This window comes from Vicugna pacos, chromosome 8 (assembly GCF_048564905.1).
Source record: "Vicugna pacos chromosome 8, VicPac4, whole genome shotgun sequence".
Lineage (NCBI taxonomy): Eukaryota > Metazoa > Chordata > Mammalia > Artiodactyla > Camelidae > Vicugna > Vicugna pacos.
In genome coordinates, this window is record NC_132994.1 from 50,520,366 (window position 1) to 50,541,935 (window position 21,570).

Sequence of the window (21,570 nt, forward strand, 5' to 3'; positions counted from 1 at the left end):
AGGGGTCACGGCTCCCCTTCCACCGCCCTGCCCACGCGCGGCCCGCCTCGCTCGCCGCAATCCGGGTACCACCGGCGCATCGGGTCGGCCTCTTCCGCTCGTTCCGGGAGCCCGGCCGGGGCATGCAGCTCCTGCGGGGCCTGCGGCTCTGCGGGCTCGGCGCCTCCGCAGGCCCGGTCTCCGCGGCCCGAGCCCCCGCCGCCCGCCCTGGCCGCCGTCCCCCGCCCCGCCCCCGCGCGCCGCCCGCCGGGCCCCAGCTCCGCCCCGGCCTCCGCCTCCGCGCCCGCCTCGCGCCCAGTCCCGGGCCGCAGCTCCCGGCCGCCGCCGCTGCCGCCTGCAGGGACCCGCCGCCCGCCAGCGCCGCCGCTATGGAGCGTCCCGGAGCCGGTGAGCCCGGGCGGCCTTGCGGGCCGGGTGGGGCGACCGGAGCCCGGGGGCGTGGGCCCCGCTCGGCCTCTGGGAGGGCCGGGCCTCTCCGCCCCGCCCGCGCCCCTGGCGCGAGGAGCGCGCCCCCACGCCCGCTCTGCTCCTGGTCTCCTCTCCCGGCTCAAAGCGGGAACCCTGGTGTGATCAGCGCTGCTTGTAACCAAGCGTCTTAGTTGTTGCGACGGGAGGCCGGGGGTGTGACCCCCCCCCACCCTAAGTTTCACTTTTCTTTCTTTTTCTGATCTTAGGACCTTTTAGAAAGTTCATGACAACACACACGCGCCGACGGTGTTTTTGTGGTCAGGAAGACCTAGAACAAGCTCCATTTTTAGAGTTCATCACAAAGTCCTGAACCACCACTTCAGGTTTCCTCATAGAACTTTGTTCTAGGTGTAGAAATGACCTCTTTAAACTGGCGCCAAATCTACCTTAGGGCCCATAATTAATCTCCGGCTTAGGTGAGCATTTACTGTGAACTGAACTTTATGCGTAGAGCGAGTCAGGGGTTGGGCTTTCGGTGACAGGGCCCACAAATTAGAGAAAAAGTGCTCTTCTGTGCGATTTTTCTAGTATAAACGAATAGAAAGAGATCAAAAGCCTGAGAATGTTTAAATGTTAAACAATAGCCGTTAACTAGTGTAAATATGTTTACAGTTGTTAGGGGAATGAAATAATGAAGGCTGCAGGGCTGGCGGTTTTAAGACTCATTTATAAAGGGGTCCATACAGGAGATTGTCATTGTCAAAGAGGAAGGATTCACACCCCAGTTCCTTGCTTTAGTGTGTGGCCTTGCCGTTGAGGGTGCTGATAGCAGACCTTTAAGACGTTTGTGGAGTTTACTGTCTTACACTCCTTTTCAGATATTATTAACTTATTTTGTCCATTTCTCTCTACTAATTTGGATTGCACTTTTGTTCTCTCTCTCTCTTTTTTTTTTTTTATGATGAGGAAACCAAAGCATGGAGGCCAGGTGACCTGACGTTCACACATCTCTCAACATTTCTCCAGATGTGAGATGTTTCTATTGTTAGAAACAAAGCCAGGTCTGGTGTGGATGGGACTGACCCTTTGCACTGGTTCTTGGCGAATGTGCCTACTTGTACATAGTAGGAGTGAACAGAAGAGAATCTTGCTTCATAAAGTTGTACTTTATAGTCCAGATAGGAGACTTGCATTTTGTGTGACAAAGGGCAAACTATCCATTTCTTTTCCTCTTTTGGTCTGTCTTTGATGAAGTCATTTGCTGAAGTGCACATATGTTTGAATATTAGCATATATTTCATTTATGGTTTTATAGTATATTTTAAATGTGTGCATTAGTTGTTTTCTTGTAAAAGTAATAGTGGTTAATTAGCCAAAGGATATAAATTATTTCTAAAGCTATTATAACTATACTCAATATATTTGTGTTTTTCCCATTTCTACTATTCAGATGTTTTAAGTAGACACTCTTGTCATCTAATAGATGAGATAACTACTGGGTCCTAAAAAGTTCACATGAGTTGCCCACTTGCTGTCTGTTGTTGGTAATTGAGCTCAAGGGAAACTAAACATTAAATTATTTTAAGAACATTTTTCATTTAAAAAAATGACTAAATTTAATTCGTCATGTTATTTAATTCTTCCTCTTGGCTTTGAAATGCATTATTAGAGCACACAAGTTAGCCTTCCCTCCCCATTGCACATATTGCTAAGAATCCAGTATGTGCGTTCCAAGTAGCATGTGGACTTCGGAGCTGGTATTGAGATACCACTGTTAAAGGGGCCAATTTCGTATCACTTATTTCTCCCTCCGCCAGCTTTCTTGAGGTACAGTTGACAAAATTGCATTTAAAGTGTATGGCATGATGATTTGATATAAGTATTCATTTGTAAGATGATTACCACAATCAAGTTAATTAACACATCCATCACCTTACATAGTGAGAATGCTTAAGATCTTCTCTCAACAAATTTCAAGTATGCAATTCAGTATTATGACTGCTAGTCACCATGCTGTACATTAGATACTTAGAACTTATTACTGAGTCCTTAGATTAAGAACAAAATAGAGAAAAAAACAAAAGTTGGGTTTATTTCATTTTGTTCTGATTTTCATTCAGCTTTGCTCACATATAATTGCACAAATAACCTTTGTTGCTGGCTTTCAAGTATAAACTACATGGTCAGTGATGATTTTTTCTGTGTAGTTGCATGTACCCAAAGAGATGAGATATGTATTGATCTATTAAAACTTTTGTTTAAATATTAGCTGCATTTGTGTTTTCCAGTGCAAGCATGAAAATAGAAAGGAATCATTTACTTATTCTCACGTATTTCAAATAGTTGTGAGTTTATGATTAGACTCATAGTAAACTAGCATTTATTGAACACCTGGTGCCAGGCACTCATACTTAATAAAGTTTGAAATGTACTATAAATAGTAGTATTATTAAGAATGTACTATTAATTTTTTTTTGTTTAGTTTTGGTATTGAACATGACTAATTGATAGACAAAAACCAATTAACAAAAAGGTTTCGTAATTTTTTGCTTTTAAATAGGTGTGTTGGGAGTGGGTGTGTGTAAACAATAGTAAAGATCACTCAAATTGCAATAAAAATTTAGTTTTTTGGATATGTATGTTAACTGTGACCTATTATGATATTTATTATGTTGTGAGTTGTAAGCCATATTCTTTAAAAATTTTTTTTAATTAAACTATAGTTGGTTTACAATGTTGTGTTAATTTCTAGTGTACAGCATAGTGATAGATATATATATATATATATATATATATATATATATATATACACCTTTTCATATTCTTTTTCATTATAGGCTATTACAAGGTATGGAATATAGTTCCCTGTGCTATACAATAGGACCTTGCTGTTTATCTATTTTATATATAGTAGTTAGTATCTGCCAATCCTGAGCTCCTAATTTATCCCTTCACCCTACCCTTTCCCTTCTAATATCCACAAGTTTGTTATCTATATCTGTGAGTCTGTTTCTGCTTTGTAAATAAGTTCATTTGTGTCATTTTTTTGTATTCCACATATAAGTGATATCATATGATATTTTTCTTTCTCTTCCTGGCTTGCTTCACTTAGTATGACAATCTCCAGGTCCATCCATGTTGCTGCAAATGGCATTATTTCATTGTTCTTTATGGCTGAGTAGTATTCCATTATACACCCCCACATCTTCTTTATCCAGTCATCTGCCGATGGACTTTTAGGTTGCTTCCATATCTTGGCTATTGTGAATAGTGTAAACCATATTCTTAATGGAATATGTTTTTTGGGTCTTATGTATGAAATTAGAGGATTACAACAGAATGAAATAAATGATTTCATTAATATTTTTAGTGTAAATTAACCCTTAGGAAATATATAGAGTAGAAATTATGTAAGTATACTAGGATTTCATTCAGTCCTAGTTCAAACAACATTTGTGTCTGTCAGTAAAAGCATGGAGAGTAATTGTACTGGGGAGATCAGCTACTAATAAATTTAGCAATTAACTTTTTCAGTTTAAACACACACTTTTCCCCTTAACCTCCTCCCAAGGCATATGATTGTTCTACCCATAACAAGAAAGCAAAATAAAACAAGGACCAAATGTGGCTTTAATGTTAGTGCATGTCCATGGGAAAGACATGTCCATGTTGGCTTGTTCAGAAGGTATGTGAAAAAAACCCAAAAACGTAGTTTTAGAATTAGGAAAATATAGCCATAAGACACCTTGAGGATAATTGATTAACCCAGTCTTCATCTAACCCTGAGTTGAGTACTGTGCTTCAAAAGATTGTTAAAGCTGTTTAACATAAAAATGCATTTATAAAAATGTAGAATATTCTATAAATAATATTTATATAAATAGTTGTATAGCACACTTGAATACCAGTTTTACTATTTCTTAACAAATGTTAATTTATATTGAATTCAGTTGAGTTGTTTTAGTATAGGGTAGGAGTTAAAAATTAATAATGTACTTTTCTTTTTGTGATGTTAAAGGAGGAATAAATTCCAATGAGGGTGAAAATGTGTCAAAAAAGAAGGAGCCATCAGAAGAATTGGAAGCCAACACTGTGGATTCTCTGGTAGATTTGCCATTTGCTACTATAGATATTAAAGATGATTTTGGAAGTAAGTACTTTATTAAATAAATATTTGGAAGCAATGAATAGTAAATTTAGTGATATGTATATATATATTTTCTTAATATATTAGTTCACCTTAAGTACTTGTCATGTTTTTAATTTGGGTTGTTCATTAATAATTGTCTATTGATAATCTGTTGTCAAAACTGTCACAGATAATATTAAGACATGTCTCAAGTTTTGGGCCAGATCATTCTGTAGTTTGTAAGTACTTCAGAAAATAAGGGGCCAGAACATTCCATGGTTTATAACCACCTTGGTTATTCTGGAACCACTGCTAACTTCAGTGGTACCCATTCATCTAACAGATGTTTACTGGCCATTTGATGTGAGCCAGGCTCTCTGCTAGGCATTGGGAGGGTCACCAGTGAGCAAGAGAGATGTTATCCCTGCTCTCAGGGAGCTTAACAGACCAGTGTTGAAAACAGTTAAACTTCTAGTCAGTTATGTGTTTATTAGATCGAGCCAGTGCTTGAGAGCTCCATCCACAAACTTCACAGAACCAGTGCTTACTTGATTGAAATACTGCTGGAACTACATAAATATCTAAATCTGAATTTCTTGTCATTGTGAAAACAATACTGTACATGCTACCTGGGGCTGCTTCCCCTGAAAATGTGACAGACTTGCCTGTTACCCAGGTTACTTATGAATAGGAAAATAAGGAAAAGCGACAGTGTCTTCCACAAATATTTATTGACTGTGCCACTCACTGTTCGTGCCCTTACATAGAACTTTGCTATCATTTGATACAGTTTTATCTTGACTGGGGTTCTGTAACTGGAGGCACCATGAGAAGTTATCTTGTTCCGTCTCTTCATTTTTGAGAAGAGCAAATAAGACTCAGAGAACTGAAGTAAACTGAGTAATTTCACACGGTTGAAAAGAGCTAGTTACAGAATTCGTGGTTTCTGATTTGTTAGTCATCTCTTTGATGAACATTTATTGGATGCCTGACAAATACCAGGTACTGGTGCCAGATATTGGGACAACTGAGACACAGGACAGTATTGAAACACATGACTGTCAAGAAACTCACAGCTTCACTGGGGAGTCAGTACATTAACAGCTGTAATCCCATAAGAGGAGTGCTGTAGAGGATGCTGTGGGAGTCCATGGGGCGGGGATGTGTGGGCCGAGACATCTATCCTGGATGTAGGGTAGAGGGTGTCCTGGAAGGTTTCCTAGAGGTTTGGCAAGAGTAGAGGCTTGGTGAATCGATATGAACTGCCCAGGGTTCTTTTCTCTGCACCTGCTGTCCTTGAGCTTAACTGATCATCAGAATTTTCTGTGGAGTGATACAAAAGTACAGAGTCCCCTTCCTACCTTTGTGTCAGTCCAGGGAATCTTTTTCTCTTTTTTTAAACATCCCAGGTGATTTTGATACTCAGCTGGTCTCAGGAAACACACTGCTTTCTATCACACTGTCTTGCAATACAGCAGACTTGATTTATATTTTGGGGAGATGTAAGGAGAGAGGTGCTTAAAATGTACTCACTCTCTGGGTATCTTTCTAATCAGCTTTCCCCAATCCATAATCCAAGGGGGAAAGGAAAGAAGAGGTGTTTGCTGAGTCAGGGCAGGGGTTTCCCATCTTTTCTTTGGCAGCTGGCCTGTAGACAAGAACAGCTTTTGTGAGTTTCAGAGGCATTAGAGAAACCTTCATTTCAAAATTAGCATACTTTTCAAATAGAAGACGCCTTTTAGTTATGAGAGGCAAGAATAGTGAGGATTGAATTATGCTTTCCTCTTAATTCCTTACTTTTTAGCAGATAAGATGTGTATACCTAAAAGTGTAATCACTTCTTTCTGATTTCATTACTGTCCCTAATTTGGATATAAAATAATTAAAAACTCTGGATACTAATGCCTACGTGTCTGTAGTGGGCATTGCCCATCCACACTTCTTCCCTCTGGTCGCTGTCCCAGTCTCTGAATCACTCCCATGGGAGTGATCTTAAGTTGGACTGGAATGAGAGATGAAGCTTGCTCACAGTTCCAGCGATAGGTGCTTCAGACTTACACATATCCTACCCATATCCAATATAGATGAACAAATGGCTTCTACTAGGGATGAGAGTGAGATACCACCAGAAGGCCAAGAGAAAGTATTTTCTTAGTTTCTATGTCCTTGTATCTCTACTGGAGAGGAGAAACAGTGACCACTGGGGCCAGAAAGAAGGAGAGGGGTGTTGTCTGTGGTTCTGCAGTCCATTCCTGCTCTGAAAGGTACAGCTGCTTTTTCAGAGGAAGGCCTTTGGGATGTTAGGCCAATCCTTCATATGAATAGGGATCTTTTCTCTGTAGTATGTGGTTTATTTCTTACTAAAGAAATGCTGTATTCCGTGTAGGTTTGGGGCTCAGGTCAGTCCACAGAAGTCCATTTTTTACCTATATAGTACTATACTGCTTTTTGATAGTTCAGACTTTGGAACTAAAGTCTTTGTGTGTTAATCTAGACTCCAAACCATTGTGTATATTACTTTTGTGGAAAGATCGATTTCAGATTCCAAGCTCCAGCTTACACTTCGTTTGGTAGGATGAGAGAAATAGAAAACTTGTATTTTAAGTTTTGACTATTTCATTTTCTACTTGTGGGACCTGGGACACTTAACCATGTGAGCTGGGCTTCTCCGACTGTGAAATGTAGACAATCCCCTCCTGCTTACCTCGTAGTGTTGCCGTACAGATCAGAAGAGGCAATGTGTGTAAGTGGTACAAGTGCTACTTGTAAAACCTGTGAAACTGATCCCTTAGTTATCTGGGCCAACAAAAGTTAAATCCTTTACAAATCAGAAACTATGCACTAGTTTTTGCAACGTAAGATTTTTATAGAACATGTGCAAAAACTGGATCTTTGTTGTCAACTGTTAAACCTTAAGATAGATGTGATAAATCTATCTGTCTAAGGCATAGGATCATCCAATTGTGGCTTGAATGCACTTAACATGGCTTTCTCCTCCATTGAGTAACATGGAAATTAAATCAATCGAATGGTTCTGTGGTAGACAGCAACCTTGACATTCTCAAGTAGCTGGTTATTGCCTTTAGTTCTTTCCGTTTCCTTTGGTGGGTGGAAATTGTGAGTTAACTGCCAAGAAATTCTTGCTGATAGAAACTCTGGCAGAGCAATAAGGGAAGTAGTGCTGACAGGAACATGGTGGGAAGGGGAATCCTTGCCAGTAAGAAAACTCCTTAAACATTTGGCTCAGAGTGTCTCAATTGTCAACTAGTCAGTGCAGTGTCATGATTAGGTGTCATGTGGTCTGGTTGGTGGAAATGGGTCTTGACATTTTTTGGTTAGTTTTGTTTTTGAGAAGAGACCATATACTAGAATTAAATGTTGGAATATGTATTAGAATATTATGTTAGAATTTGATGGAAAATATATTAGAATGAAGTGTATTAGCATATAAATAAATAAATAAGAAATAAAATATCTGAATGTATGTAAAAAGGAAGTCTTTTAGAAACGTTGAGGAAGCAGTACAAACTGAGCCACACCTCTGGGTCTATAGGTTGGGTGTTTTCTGGGAGAGAATCCAGCATTAGTGAGTTGTTCAGCTGGACCTGCTCACAAGGGGAAGCATCGTTAGTCAGTTGGTTAGAAACCCAGTAAACCATCCAGCAGATGTTGGAGGTTGCTGTGAGCCCTGCCTCTGAAAGCTGAGTGGCAGCCTGCAGAGGAGAGTCGTTCTGCTGCTGATAGGAAGGGCTTAGGGTGCTTCCCACAGAGAGTGCAGGTTTGTGGAGAGCTTTAGTTTGATGGATTTTGCTCTCTTTTGAGAATCACAGTCCTTACCTATGAAACCACACTTAGGTCAAGGTTCAAAATAAAATAGTCAGGGTTTTTTTTTAGGGGGGGGTCACATGTCTTTCCTAGACTTAGGAAAGATATTTATTTAGGAAGGGTCTAGTAAAAAAGGTTAAAAAAATTCTAGTAAATAGTCTCTTCTCAAAACTGGAAATCAGTTCTTCTGTTGAAATTATTATAATCTTCATTTTAACTTACACAGAATTCTAATGCTTACCTTATAATTATTACAGATTTTAGAGATGCAGGAAATTATCATTTTGTTACTTACTTACTAATACTATTAAGTTGTATTTTAAAAAATACTTCAACTCTTAAGTATTTTAAAATGCTGATTTAAACTTACATTACCTAAAAAAAATTTTTTTTTAAAAAAAGATGATCTCAGTACTTGGTATAGTAAGTGATTATCCTGAGTTAATTTTTAAAAAAGGATAAATTGTGTTCTGTTTCCTCTCTGTAATTAATTGGGGAAGCCTGTAATGCATATTCTAAATTTTATTATGGAAGCACTTAAGTCAAATATTTATCCCAAATAATAAAAAATAATTGGTGCAAGGCAAAGGATGTAAAAGATAAAATCTAGTTAGAAAACAAATACATGGGAAGTTATGTAACTTTATAAATATCAAAGGATGAACATTAAAATATGATTGTAACATCAGATTGGCAATATTTTTTATAAATAATGCTCAATGATTTTGATGTCATATCTCCATTGCTTCTAACAATGTATTGTCATAGTCCTTTTAGAAAGGAGTTTGTTGGGATCTTCAGCAATGTTCATACCTGGGGTAGAGCCACTCATGGAATTCCCAATATAAGGACATAGTCTTACTTGTGGAGAGAAGCTTTATTCATAAATGTGTGTCACAGTGTTTTTGAGTAGTAAAAATATTGGGGGGAACCCCAGATGTCCATTAGAGAGTAGTTGAGTAAGCTATACTAGTGCCTTTAGATTACATGTTAATGGAGTTACATGTTATAAAAATAATATTTCTGAAAACTGTCATAGGGAACATTTCCTGTATAAAATGCGAGGTAAAAAAGTAGGGGAAATTGTATATGCGGTTGGTTTACAACTGTGTAATACTTCATGTGATTTGTCGCCAAAATTAATAGTGATTGTGTTAAGATAGTAAGTTTCTGAGCATTTTTTTGTTCCTTTCTTTAATCTTCAAATTTTATGAATGGTCTTGATTCTTTTCTTGAAAAAATGCGATTAACATTTTGAATTATGGTTAGAAACTTGCTTTTAAAGATGTAACCTTCATTGATTTAGTAAACAGAGAGCTAGGTAAACTCATTTTTTCCTTGATGCTGTCTGCTAAGAGATCACTAATAGAGTTAAACTCAGGTGGTTAGAAGTGAGAGCTGTGAAGTCAGGCTGTCAAGTTTCAAAATTTGCTCCTACACTTTCTTACTGTGTACTTTGAGCAAGCGTCTAGGCTCACTTGTATTATCTCTGATGTTGGCACAATCATGGCGGCTGTCTCGTAAAATTGTTGGGAGGATTCCACTCCTTGCTAAAGTCCTTACAACAGTGGGTGGCACAGAACTAGCCTTTGTAAATTTTATTAATTTAACCTCACCAAAATTTTCTGTCCAAATGTATTTGCTGAATTAAATATATATAAAAATTGCCCCTTAAGAGCAGTATTTTATAGTAATGTCATTGAATGCTTCCAGTACATCATTGAGTGCCTTATAGTTCATTACTTAATCCTCGTGGAAGATGAGAGCAGTAGAATTATTTTTTTTAGGAAGAGTTAGTAATTTTCTGAAGATGATTCAGAGAGTAATTCTGTGAAATATAGAAGGTAATATTCTAAGTTGTTTACTTAAGAAGTTTGAAGAATGGTTACTTTAAAGATTTTGACCACTTAAGTAATAGGAAAGAAGGAAAAGAATATCAAAACAAAATCTAGTTCACGCGCAGCCTTTTGGCTGACAGCGAGTGAAAACAATCACCCAGCAATAACAGATGGACAACCTCATTAAGTTAATTTCTCCCGTAGTTTATTCTCTTGTAGTTTTTTGAGGGAATAAATAAAACGTTAGGGAAATTAGATAATTTAATAAAATGACATTTGTGGTGCTTTAGGTAAAAAATCCGATGCATGTATGAGAGAGTTACAGCCTTTGTCAACAAGACCAGTTTCATTAGAGCACACTTAAGTGGCTCCTGAAATCATTATGAGAATTAACAAGTGTAATAGATTAAATTTATGGGAAGGGTTTACAAGCTCTACTACAACAAATAATTTTGGTTCTTTTTGCTAAACAATAAAGTTACTCTAAATAATCCAGTGAAAGATCCGTGGCACATGGCCAGAGCTCTCTACATTTTGCTTCTGTGGTCATTGATCTTTAATGTTTGTGTTGTAAGCTTGGTATTACTTGAATATTCTGCTCATTATATTTTCACAGGAACTAAATGAAAAGTATAATAGCAAATTGTATTTTAGAACTTAGAGTATGATTTAAAAGTTAGAAATAAAGTTGGGTAAGGAAAAAAGAGATTTTTATACTCTGGCCAGACAAGTAAACCTACAAATGAAAGGCGAAGAAGATACGCAAACAAGAGAAAAGAGATGTTGGGTTCAGTGTTTAACAAGTGGACCATAAATCAGCAGGACTCACTGAAATAAAAAAAAAACAAAACAGGCAAACATTACTTACAAGGGCAAATTAAACTGTACTGCATCAGTGAATACACTCAGGATTCTTTCCTTTTTTTGGCCACCTCTCATCAGACAATTTTAAACTCTGCGCAGTTTATGATGCCTAACAAAAGAAAATTTTAGCTAATGTAGTTCAAAGGACAGTTATATACATTCTCCATATTTAATTTTTTAAAAAACTGTTCAGGGTTGCTGCTCATTTTTGAAAATATTTAAGTGGTTTTAATGATGAAAAATAATAGGTTCTTTTTAAGTTCCCCTAAATGATCTTAACAGATATAAATTTTCCTAATTATGTTTAGCTCTAGGTAATATCTAATAATTATATTAGCTAATAACAGTACTTACTTTGCACCAGGAAGTAGTCTAAGAGCTTTTGTGTATTAACTTAGTCTTTAAAAATGTTCCTGTGAGGTAGCTGTAATTAATATCCTCAAATTATAGAAGAGGAAACTGAAGTGAAGAGAGTATTTGTGACTTATTTGAGATCACATAGCTAGTAAGTGAAGGAGCCAGGTTTCTAGCCCAGAAGCTCTGGTTCCAGGTTATGTTAAAATTGGATTCCATTTCCTGGGTGCCAATTATAGCAGATGGAGGTGGGCTAGAAATGTATTTAGAAGTGGATTTAAAATATGTGGTCCTTCATTAGCATATTTTGTGGCTTCTGTTTAAAGTTAGTACATTTAGCTCATGTTACTACGGTGAAAGGTAGGACTGTTGCTTAGATATCTGAAATTATAAGCAGCTCAACATACTGATTTGATTTGCCACATTAAAAAAAGTTGCCTGGAAAATAAAACCCAGTGGCCTCATATGAGGCAATTCAAATAATGCTTGTAATTCAGTCGAGAATGCTACAAACTTTGTATAAAGTTCTGACAAGGTCACATATATAAAAGAAGCTAAGAATTCATATTTCAAACATGTGGTTTCTGTAAACCATTTTAACCATATTAATCATTACACATATTGCTGAGAAATGTAGTAGAGAAATGAATGCATGAACACACTGGGTAATTTTGCCTTAACCCATAATGATACAGTCAGACTTGTTACCCAGGTGACCTTGCTCTTAATTTACCTGTCTTCTAGGTCTCCTTCGAGGGCTCACTCACAGATACATGTTAGTCCTAGAAAGAAAGCATGTCTATTTCCACAAACCCTTAGTTTTTAAATTTTAAACATTTCCTACTATTTTTCTTAGAAGTTAGCATTAGAATATTATTTGCAACATTCATTTAAAAATTCTTTACTATTACTATTTCAAAGAGCAATGAAATAAGGACAATTCCATCTGTCCTTTGGTTTTGTATGTAGTTGTAACTACTTATCTAGAACTGCGTTGGAGAAGCAGTTTGATGCAGTAGAAAGTACACCAGGAGAGAGTTAAAAGGGCTAGACACCCCAGACTTGACTCTGACATGGGGCAGCTTTTAGAAGTTTTTCCACTCTTCTGTTTCATCACATGCAAAATAAAGAGTTTAGGTGGATGCATACAGGCCTTGTGCTCTTGGGAGCTCAGACTTTTCTCAGAGTCCTTCTCAAGGCACTATGTTCAGGTGGTCACTGCGGTATGTTAGAGTTGATCCCAAAGATGAAACCAATCTCCTAGAATTGCATGTAAGGTAAGGTGCTTCCTCCTTCCCTCCCCCTTTCCAAAATCATACCTCAGAAAATATAATTATATTTGAATTCTTACAGAGTCTCTGTGAGGTACTCTACAAGCTACTGTTCAAGAAGACATAGCCTGAGAAATCACTTCGTGATCATTTTGCATGCACATGGAAGCCCCTGATAGAATCTGTACAAGAGACAATGGCATTTCACACTGATTTGGAAATGATTTCTGGGGGCATAGCTTCATAATTAGAATTGTTGGATGTTGTAACTGTCTTCCGAAGATGACTTTAAAAAGTAGCATGCCAAGTATTATCTATGGTCGAGGATCATTTAAAAAAATTTTTTAATTTGTTGCTGACAGATGCTTTGTAAGATACAGTAAAACAGGAATTGTTAGCAAAAAGATGTTAATGAAAAAGACCTACAAAATAGAAACAGATTTGACAGACAATATTACTTTGCCTATTTGCTCTGAAAGTTTGTAAAGCATTCTCTCAGGTTTTGCAACAAATAGCTTGTAGTGTGATGCTGGCCACAAACCAGACTTAGAGTGGCACTGCTGTGAGTGGTTTTGTTGTACATATGCATATACAGGATGGATAAAAGTATAATTTTTCGTAGCATCATGAGAATTGCTGCATTGTTGTTAATTATGCTCTAGATCAGAGGTTTGTGCACCATGGCTCGAGAGCCAGATCTGGCTATCTGCTTTGTAAATAAAGTTTTATTGGAACTCAGTTGTACTTGTTTTGCCTGTGGCAGACTTGGGTAGTTTTGACCAAGACCATATAATCTGCAAAGCCTAAAATATTTTTTATGAGGTCCTTCATAGAAGAGCTTGTCAACTCCTGCTCTAGATTTGAAAGTGACAGTTGTGAATGATGGTTGTGACATAGTGCTTATTCTTTTCTGATTATATTATCTTTATTTAAATGCATTAGACATATTATTGTTTGACTTTCTTTCTCTAGTCACTGATGTACCTCAAAAAAATTTGGAGAGAAGTAAAGGACATGAACGGATCAATAAAGATCAAATAAAGAAGAGGGGAAAAAAGCGAAAAGATTACCAACCCAATTATTTCCTATCCATTCCGATCACCAGCAAAGAGGTGCTATTTTTTTTAAAAAACTATTTTTGCTAAGTTTTATTCTAAATTATCTTTATGGTACACTAAATGCTTGTTAAGTCCATTTCCTCTCAGTTTTTAAGTCTTTGGTGGCATTGTAGCTGGGCCATACAAGGAGTATAGAATATGTTTAAACGGTAACTTTGAAAAATAATATTTAGACAGTCATATTTAAACAATAATTTTGCAAGAGCTGCTTGAAAATGTGTTGCCAGGTGCCATGTCAAGGTCCTTTCTAAGTGTTTGTTTATCATAATGAAGGAGTCTTTCGGAAGCAGAGAGCAGGTAGAAAAAAGAAAATTCTGTAGTCTCTGTGGGGAAAGTAAACAGATTTCTTGCTGTTCGGTCCTGTTTATGGTAATGATTATTGCAACGTCATTTTTTAAAAAATTACTCATTGTTGTACCAACTTAATATAGCATGATAAACTTGGTAGACATCTATTAAAAATCTGAAAAATTAATGTGGCATCAATGAAAGGAAATGGGACCAGCAAACTGGACCACAATAAGAAACCCTGATATGTGACTAAGAGAGAAAACTGCAGTGTCTAAGGCTTCTAGAGCAGTGAGATGTGAATTAAAATGCCTCAGGAAAGCACACCTCGCTTTGAAGACTGACTGTTTTTACATCATGACCCAGTTTAAGAGCTAGATCTGAATTTCTGTTTGATTGTGAGCTATGATCTCTTAACCAGACACATTTTCAGGTTGCTCCTCCCTTTATTTAACTAGAGTGTTTCTACAGAATGCTAATGAATTTTTAAAACTCAAAGCAAGCAAAATTGAAACCAAACAAATATATATCAAAGAAAAAATAAATTCCACTGGGACATTCTAGGAAATATCTAGACCGCGAGGTACAGTTTAGTTGGGGACAAAAGATAAGATAAAAAGAGAAATTGTATTACCGAGCAAAACAAGATACTAGAATTTGATACAGTAAAGAATTAGGCTCTGATTTTACAGGTACGTAGTGGTGAGTTAACAGTAAAATAGCCCTTAAAAGTGTTTAGGTGATAACAAAGTTTAACATAATCGGCAATTATATAGTACATTAAAACACTTGTAAGCGACTTGGACAGGTTTTCCCTGAGACTTAGAATCCCATGTACGTATGGGAATTAGAAAAGAGCAGGAAGTCACAGGTCCTAAGGAAACTGCCTATGAAGCAGGTGGTGACATCCCCAAGGGTATGCGATTTCTGGTGGAAGAGACGCCTTGATTTCTTGCCTGGAGATTGTTCACCCCAGAGTCTGTGAGAGTAGATGTTTGGTGAGCCCGTCTCTCAGTTGCTTTGCTTAGGCCCTTCATTTTCTCTTGCTCCCTTCATTCCTTTGCTCTTTGCTCCCCTGGTCCTGGGTCACCCTCCGAGCCTGCCCCATCCCCTCCCAGCCCTGTGCTGGCCTCTTAGCTCCTCCAGCGAAGACAGGCGGGTGGGGTGACGTGGTGGGATAGGGCATGTGCAGAAGGGGGCCCCGAGAGGAAAGAGGGTGGAGGGGTTCTTTTCTTCTGCCACTAAGGTCAGGATTCAGGCCACAAAGATGGGAGGAGGGGCATGGGAGAGAACCCTTGGTTTTCACTCTGTGCGCTGCAGTAGCCTTTGTTTCTGCTTCTCAACTCCTGGGAGGTCATGTAGAAACTAGGGGAGAGTACAGGCTTTGGAGCCCACCAGGCCTTGTTCGGATACCAGTCAGGCCACAAACGCCACTGTAGATGTAGGTCAGGTTACCAAGTTTCTGTAATTCCAGTGTCTTCAGTTGCAAAATGGAGATATTAATGGTCATTTTCTAAGCCCAAATTTGGACCCGTCCCCTATTTATACAGTTCAGTATTTCTCCATTGATACCTGGATAAAGACAAAGGCTTTGCCATATTCTGCAAGGTTTTTCCTGGCCTGGCTTTTTCCCTTTCAGTCCTTGTTCCTCCTGCCAGAGCACCCCTGGGCTTCCTTGAACTTACCAGGTTCCCTCTGCCCAGGGAAAGCCTTCTCTGCCTGGGAATTTTCTTTCCTCTCCTTTTGGTTTTGTTAATGCCAAAATCACAGCTCAGACCTCTCTACCCGTGACCACCCTGACTAGGTCAACCCCCCCATCCCTGCCCTCGGAAAAAAAAAAAAAGACATTCATGGCTTTCCTTTGGTCATTTCTCATCTTTGAAATTTGACACTTGTTAGTCTTCCGCACAGTTTTTCAGCTCTTTCCCAGTACCTAGAACAGAGCTTGGCAAGAGACGATGCACACACACACACAAAATACTGTCATTTTGGGGCAGAAGATGTGTTTCTGGCATACCAAGTTCCGACCAGAACACTTACAAATAATAAATACAGTGTCACAAATGCTGGTTTTTATAATAGAGGTTCAAAGCAGTTTGCTTTCCAGGGGGGTGGGGTGACTTGTGATAGTGGGGAATACAAGTTTCAAGTAATGTGGAAACCAAATAATTTAATGTTTCCGTCTCAAGAAGACTCACTTGTGGGTCACCGAACGCTTGGGTACAACTATGGGGCCGGGGGTGGGGGAGAAGTAGGAATGGGAGAAGATTAGGAGATACTTTTTATAGTTTTTGTATGAACACCTTTTTGTTTGTTTGAAAGTATCCGATGTGAATTTTCTTTTTAAACTACTTACGAGCTTTTGTGGGAAGGCCTGGGAAAAGGAGCAGCATTTATAACATTGTTTCAGTGTGAGACTGTATTCCAAGTTCCAATTAAATGACCTGCAAACAAGCTTTTGGAAGCTAGCACACTGACAATGAGCTGCTCTACTTTTGGCCTCTATTTGTTGGCACCTAGTTTTAAAGAAGAAAGTATTCAGACTTGCGTGGGTCTTTGATTTTAAAACACATTCTTGGTTTGGTGTGCTTTCTTAATGGAAAAGCATGATTTTTCATATTTTTAAGAAATAAAATTAGAAAATGAATTAGAATGACTGCATAAAAATATCCTAATTGCAAGTATATGAAAGTATGTGCTTGTCCACTACCTGCAGGTCACATATTAGTTTAAAAATAAAAATAAAGTGACTATAACTCAATAAAAAAAAAATTAAAAAAAATAAAAATAAAGGTGAAAAAAATTTAGTGATGTTATAATAAATCCTAAATATTTCTTAACTGGCTTGAATTGTTTCATTATTAGTTCTAGGTGGATTTAGCCATATGTTGGTTTTGTATGCTTTCTTATGAGCAATAAGGTAAGTCATCACTGAAAAATGCAAGGGACCAGTTAGAAGCTGATTATATTAAGAGTGTATTAATTTTTTTTTTGTAAGATAATCTTTTTATACCGATGGAAAAGTGTGATTTTTCAGGGGTTTTAAAAGGCACTTGTTAGACATTTATTACATTTAATTCTGCATTTCATCATTTTGTAACGTGAGAAATTAATGATCTTATGAAAATACAGAAGTAGATTTGTGCATTCTGTTCCTTTCTGGGAAATGTAATTGTGAAAGTACTTGATATCATCATGTATGTTAAGCACTTGGTGGATACAGAAAATTCTTCTATTTGAGGATGGTTTTTTACTGCTTTACTCCCAAATTATCACTGTATCATCAGTTTTTCAAGTTCTTCTCATGGTGTGGAGAAGCAAGAAAAATGAGCGTATTCAGCTTTGTAGAAAAGTTAGGTAGCAAATTGATGTGATAATTCCATTAAATCTTAATGAGGCAGCAAATTAAGGAATAATATATGGTAACAGCTTAGGAGAAAATCCAAAAATAATGTCAAAAGATGAAGTCAAGGACATCCTCCTCCTGTGTGCCAGACTGTAACTGCTCTGCCTCACGCACTGACTTGAAGGTATTTTCTTTGAGCTCATGTGTGCTTTGAATCAACTTGGAAGCTTAAAAGATAGAAAAATGGATTTTCTTATTGCGCTATTTTTAGGCATGTGAAATATGGCTTAGTAGTGAGGTTTAGCAGATGGCTGTCTGTTTTTATTCTCTACATACAAAGAAATTACTCAATGTATGAAATATTTAAGATTTTAATAAGCTTTTATTTTTAAAAATTTCTTTCAATATCCTATTTAAATATGACTCTATAATATTAGGTTTAAAAAGACTACATTGTGCAGTACTGCCAGTGGCAGGGGATTGTGATAATAGATAAGCTTTAATGGCTTTGTAGAATTTTAAACAGTGGCTGTAAAAATTCGTTTCCTTTGGCCTTTAATGATATTGGTACTTTTTAAAATGGCATACAGAGAAGACTCTGAAGTTTTTTCTTTTTTTCTTTTTATCTTTTAAGAATGTAATTAGGAATAAAAAAAGCATTAAAAAATTTAAAGATGGTATCAAGGAATATAGAAATTAATCTGGATCATCAAAGCATAGTTAGAAATACATTACTTGATTAGATTATCTTTAGCATTTTCATAGGTTGAGGTTAATTTTGTGTTATAAGTACTGTGTGCCTTTAGGGAAACAGTCTTCAAAGTGTTCTACAGTTTTTAATTTGCAATTTTACAAGCTACTGGATAATTCAAAGATACGAATGGTCTAAAACTATTTTGCACTAGTTAGTGGGACATTGCACTAAAATGATGAGTATACAATTGGATGGAAATTTTTAAGCAGTGTCCTGAATTTATATATAATTAGTATTTGAGCTTAGAATGAAAACTATGAGTTTTTATGAAAATGCAAATACTCTACCCAGTAAGTGCAGGTGCAACCCCCAAATTGTGATAGTGAAAATGTCTCCAGGCATTGACAAATGTCCCTTGGGGTAGAGAACCACTGATTTTCATAATCTTGGCAGTGCTGCATACCTTATATTAGGCAAATGGTGTAGAGCTTGCATGTAGCTTGTCTACTGTGGTCTTTAACACATCCCTGTACGTGTGGTGATGCTTTATAATTAGAGAAACCAAGACTCAGTGAGACTAGGTGACCTGTATGGGGTTACACCTGCAGCAGACCTGGCGTTAAAATCCAGGATTTCTGATGCAAGGCCAGCACCCTTAATTTGCATCACTCTGTATGAAAAAGTTCTCATCGCAAGCCACTTTTTCATGATCAGTTAAGCCAGAATGACCATTTTTACCGGCTGAGATTTGAAGATGTACTTATACTGTTTTGAGTTCTGACATTCTTGAGCACCCATGATTCACTGGACAGTGGGCTGGGCCCTTCCCACATGACCCTGGACTCCCTTGAGCTGCTTCATTATTCCTGCGAGCCAATCTCAGCACTTCTTTGCCCCTGGGAAAAAACTCTCAAAAATTCAAATGTAAAATCATCGCAGAGTAGTATTAGACTTACACTAAAGGCTTTTTTGAGAGGGCTCATATGTTCTATTACACAGGATCCAGTACGACTTCCTTAAAATCTCCTTTAAATGTCTTCTTCCCCTCGATGTTTCATTTCTTGAGTCAGTAGCCGCATCTCTGCCCCTCTCCTTGTCTCCTCTTGAAAAGATATTCCTTGTGCCTTTTCCTCCTTGGTTTCTGACTGCTTCTCTTCCTCCTCACTCCTCCTGGATCTTTTCCTCCAGGTGTTTCCCTCATCTTTTCTCATGTATTGCACGTTATCCTTTTCTCAAGTTCTGTGGCTCTTTTTAATCTTCTATATTTAATTTATTTTAATGGTGGTAATTACCAGTACCTACCTCATAGGATTGATGGGAGGCTTCGTTGAACTAATACGTGGAAAATGCTCACAGTAGTGCCTAGAAACTAGTGACCATACAAGAAAGTCCTGTTGATAGTTCCTGTTGTTGTTGAAATGTTGTGTTTATGATTATTGCCAGGCACTGAGGTGAGACAGCAGAGTAGAAGAAATAGATGTTGCCCTCAGGGAGTTCACAATTTCATTTTATCCATACAGAGCAGAGGAAACTGACTCTATAAGATCTTTGTGCACTATTACGTTAGGAGCATTTTATTTATCAGGCTATCGATATTCTTTTGTTGGGTATCATGGAAGTGACATCTTACCTTGTGAAATATTGTGTTAGGTATTATTACATAACCTCCTACCAGGAAAACACTGTTTCCTGTGTTACTCTCTTCCAGATTGCAAGGAATACAGGAACACTGAGGTTACTTTGGGTGATGCGGATTTATTGTAAAGATATGTGGAAGTCAGATCCCAGGACAGCGTCTCATGATTGGCCCAATCACATTTTGCAGATAATGGGAATATTGTTCAGGATAAAACAGCTCCTCTAGTATCAGAACAGTCAGCTGTGCTCGTGATTCAGCTGTTTCTTATCTCTGCTGTCTTTTGAGGGACTCCTCTTGCCAGCCCCGTCTTTTCCTTTTCTCTCTAGTTCAGCCACCTCCGGGCTTCTAAGTGCACCCTTTTCTTTGGGATTGCTCAGTTTACTATTTCATATTCAAACTGTTTTTCAATGCACTCACATTTAGTAGTTGATTAGAATTGTCTCTAACTGGAAATGGAGGAGGGAAAAGGCATTATTCCTCTTCTTGTGTCTCTTGAGTAGGTGGGGAGAGGAAGGCTGATGAGGGTCCAGGGATTTTGCTTGGATGCAGACTGTATGGTTTTTCTAACACATGCATTTAGACTTATTTGTAGCAGTCTCTCCAAGGTTATGTCCCTCCTCACATGTCTGGGAAAATGATGGTAGTCATGCCTGTTGGAATTACTGCGGTCCTCAAAAATCTTAAGGACCGTGAAGAATGGGTTCTGAGACACACTCACTTGGGGACAAATGAGTATTATTGCCAATGGAAATGGGATGTTGTCTGCTGGTTTAACCTTTCTGTGGCAAGCGTAAACCTTTTATTTTTAGAAAAGAGCATAATTATAGTGGGTCATACTGTGTATTCCAAGGAGAAGTTTCTGGAAAGATAACATGGCTATTGAGAGTTTTTGCACTCAACCAGTGATGACCCAGTCTGTAAAATAAGGTTGTTGGTCTTAATGTTCTTAAGATGGACAAGCATTGTGTGACTTTTTTTTTTTTAACTTAGATATCCTATTAAGCTTTCCCAGTCATCTCTCCAGCATATTTGAGAATTAGTAGACAATTAAGCATTGTTTGGTTGAAGAATCTTGAGATTGTTCTCATTTCAGTTGCTTATTTTTCTCCTTGGTTTAAAAGTTGCCATAAGGAAATTTTGCTTACCTAATTTCTATTTTGTCTGTTTGTGATTAGATTACAAAAGGAATTAAGATCCTGCAAAATGCAATAATACAGCAAGATCAGCGACTGGCCAAAGCAATGAGCGGTGATGGTTCCTTTCATATTACCCTGCTAGTGATGCAGTTATTAAATGAAGATGAAGTAAACATGTGAGTAATGTATCTTTCTTGAATATTGTTTTCCAAGTTACTGCTTTAATGTAAGTAAAACTTAGCAGAACCCACAGAGGCATTGAAATTCTTAAGATGTATTCTTTGTTATAATTTATTCCAACTCATAAGTCAGTGTACAGAATAGGCTATATAAATATTCTTCCTCATCTATACTTTAAACCCTGTTACTGTTATCAGATGGTAGCCCCTGGTTATGCAGTTATTTTTCTCATGTTAATTATGTAAGTGCTCTGGAGTCTGACTTGCTTAGGTTAGGATTCCAGGTAAGGATTTGGAAACCATGGCACAACCACTTCTTAACAGCTGCCTGATTTTGAGCAAATCATTTCCTTCTGAAGTAAGTGGAGAAAATAGTAGTACTACTACATGTAAATGCTTAGTACAGAGCCTAGCACACAGTGGGCACTCGAGATTATTAGCTGCTAGATCTGCCATTTGCTAGATTAGTGGACAATTTCCG

The 21,570-nt window shown here is 37.8% G+C and overlaps 1 protein-coding gene across 4 annotated transcripts in view; it reads left to right on the top strand.

The window, feature by feature from the left end:
* Nucleotides 1–259: 259 nt before the first annotated feature.
* Nucleotides 260–21,570, top strand: part of AKAP7 (A-kinase anchoring protein 7) — a 105,004-nt gene continuing 83,693 nt past the window's right edge. For all 4 annotated transcript variants that reach the window (XM_072965871.1, XM_072965872.1, XM_072965873.1 and 1 more), the window contains exons 1-4: nucleotides 260–387; nucleotides 4,427–4,558; nucleotides 13,662–13,801; nucleotides 20,950–21,086. In XM_072965871.1, coding sequence (XP_072821972.1) covers nucleotides 369–387; nucleotides 4,427–4,558; nucleotides 13,662–13,801; nucleotides 20,950–21,086 — 428 coding nt within the window. In that variant the 5' untranslated portion in view covers nucleotides 260–368. The remainder of the gene's footprint in view (nucleotides 388–4,426; nucleotides 4,559–13,661; nucleotides 13,802–20,949; nucleotides 21,087–21,570) is intronic.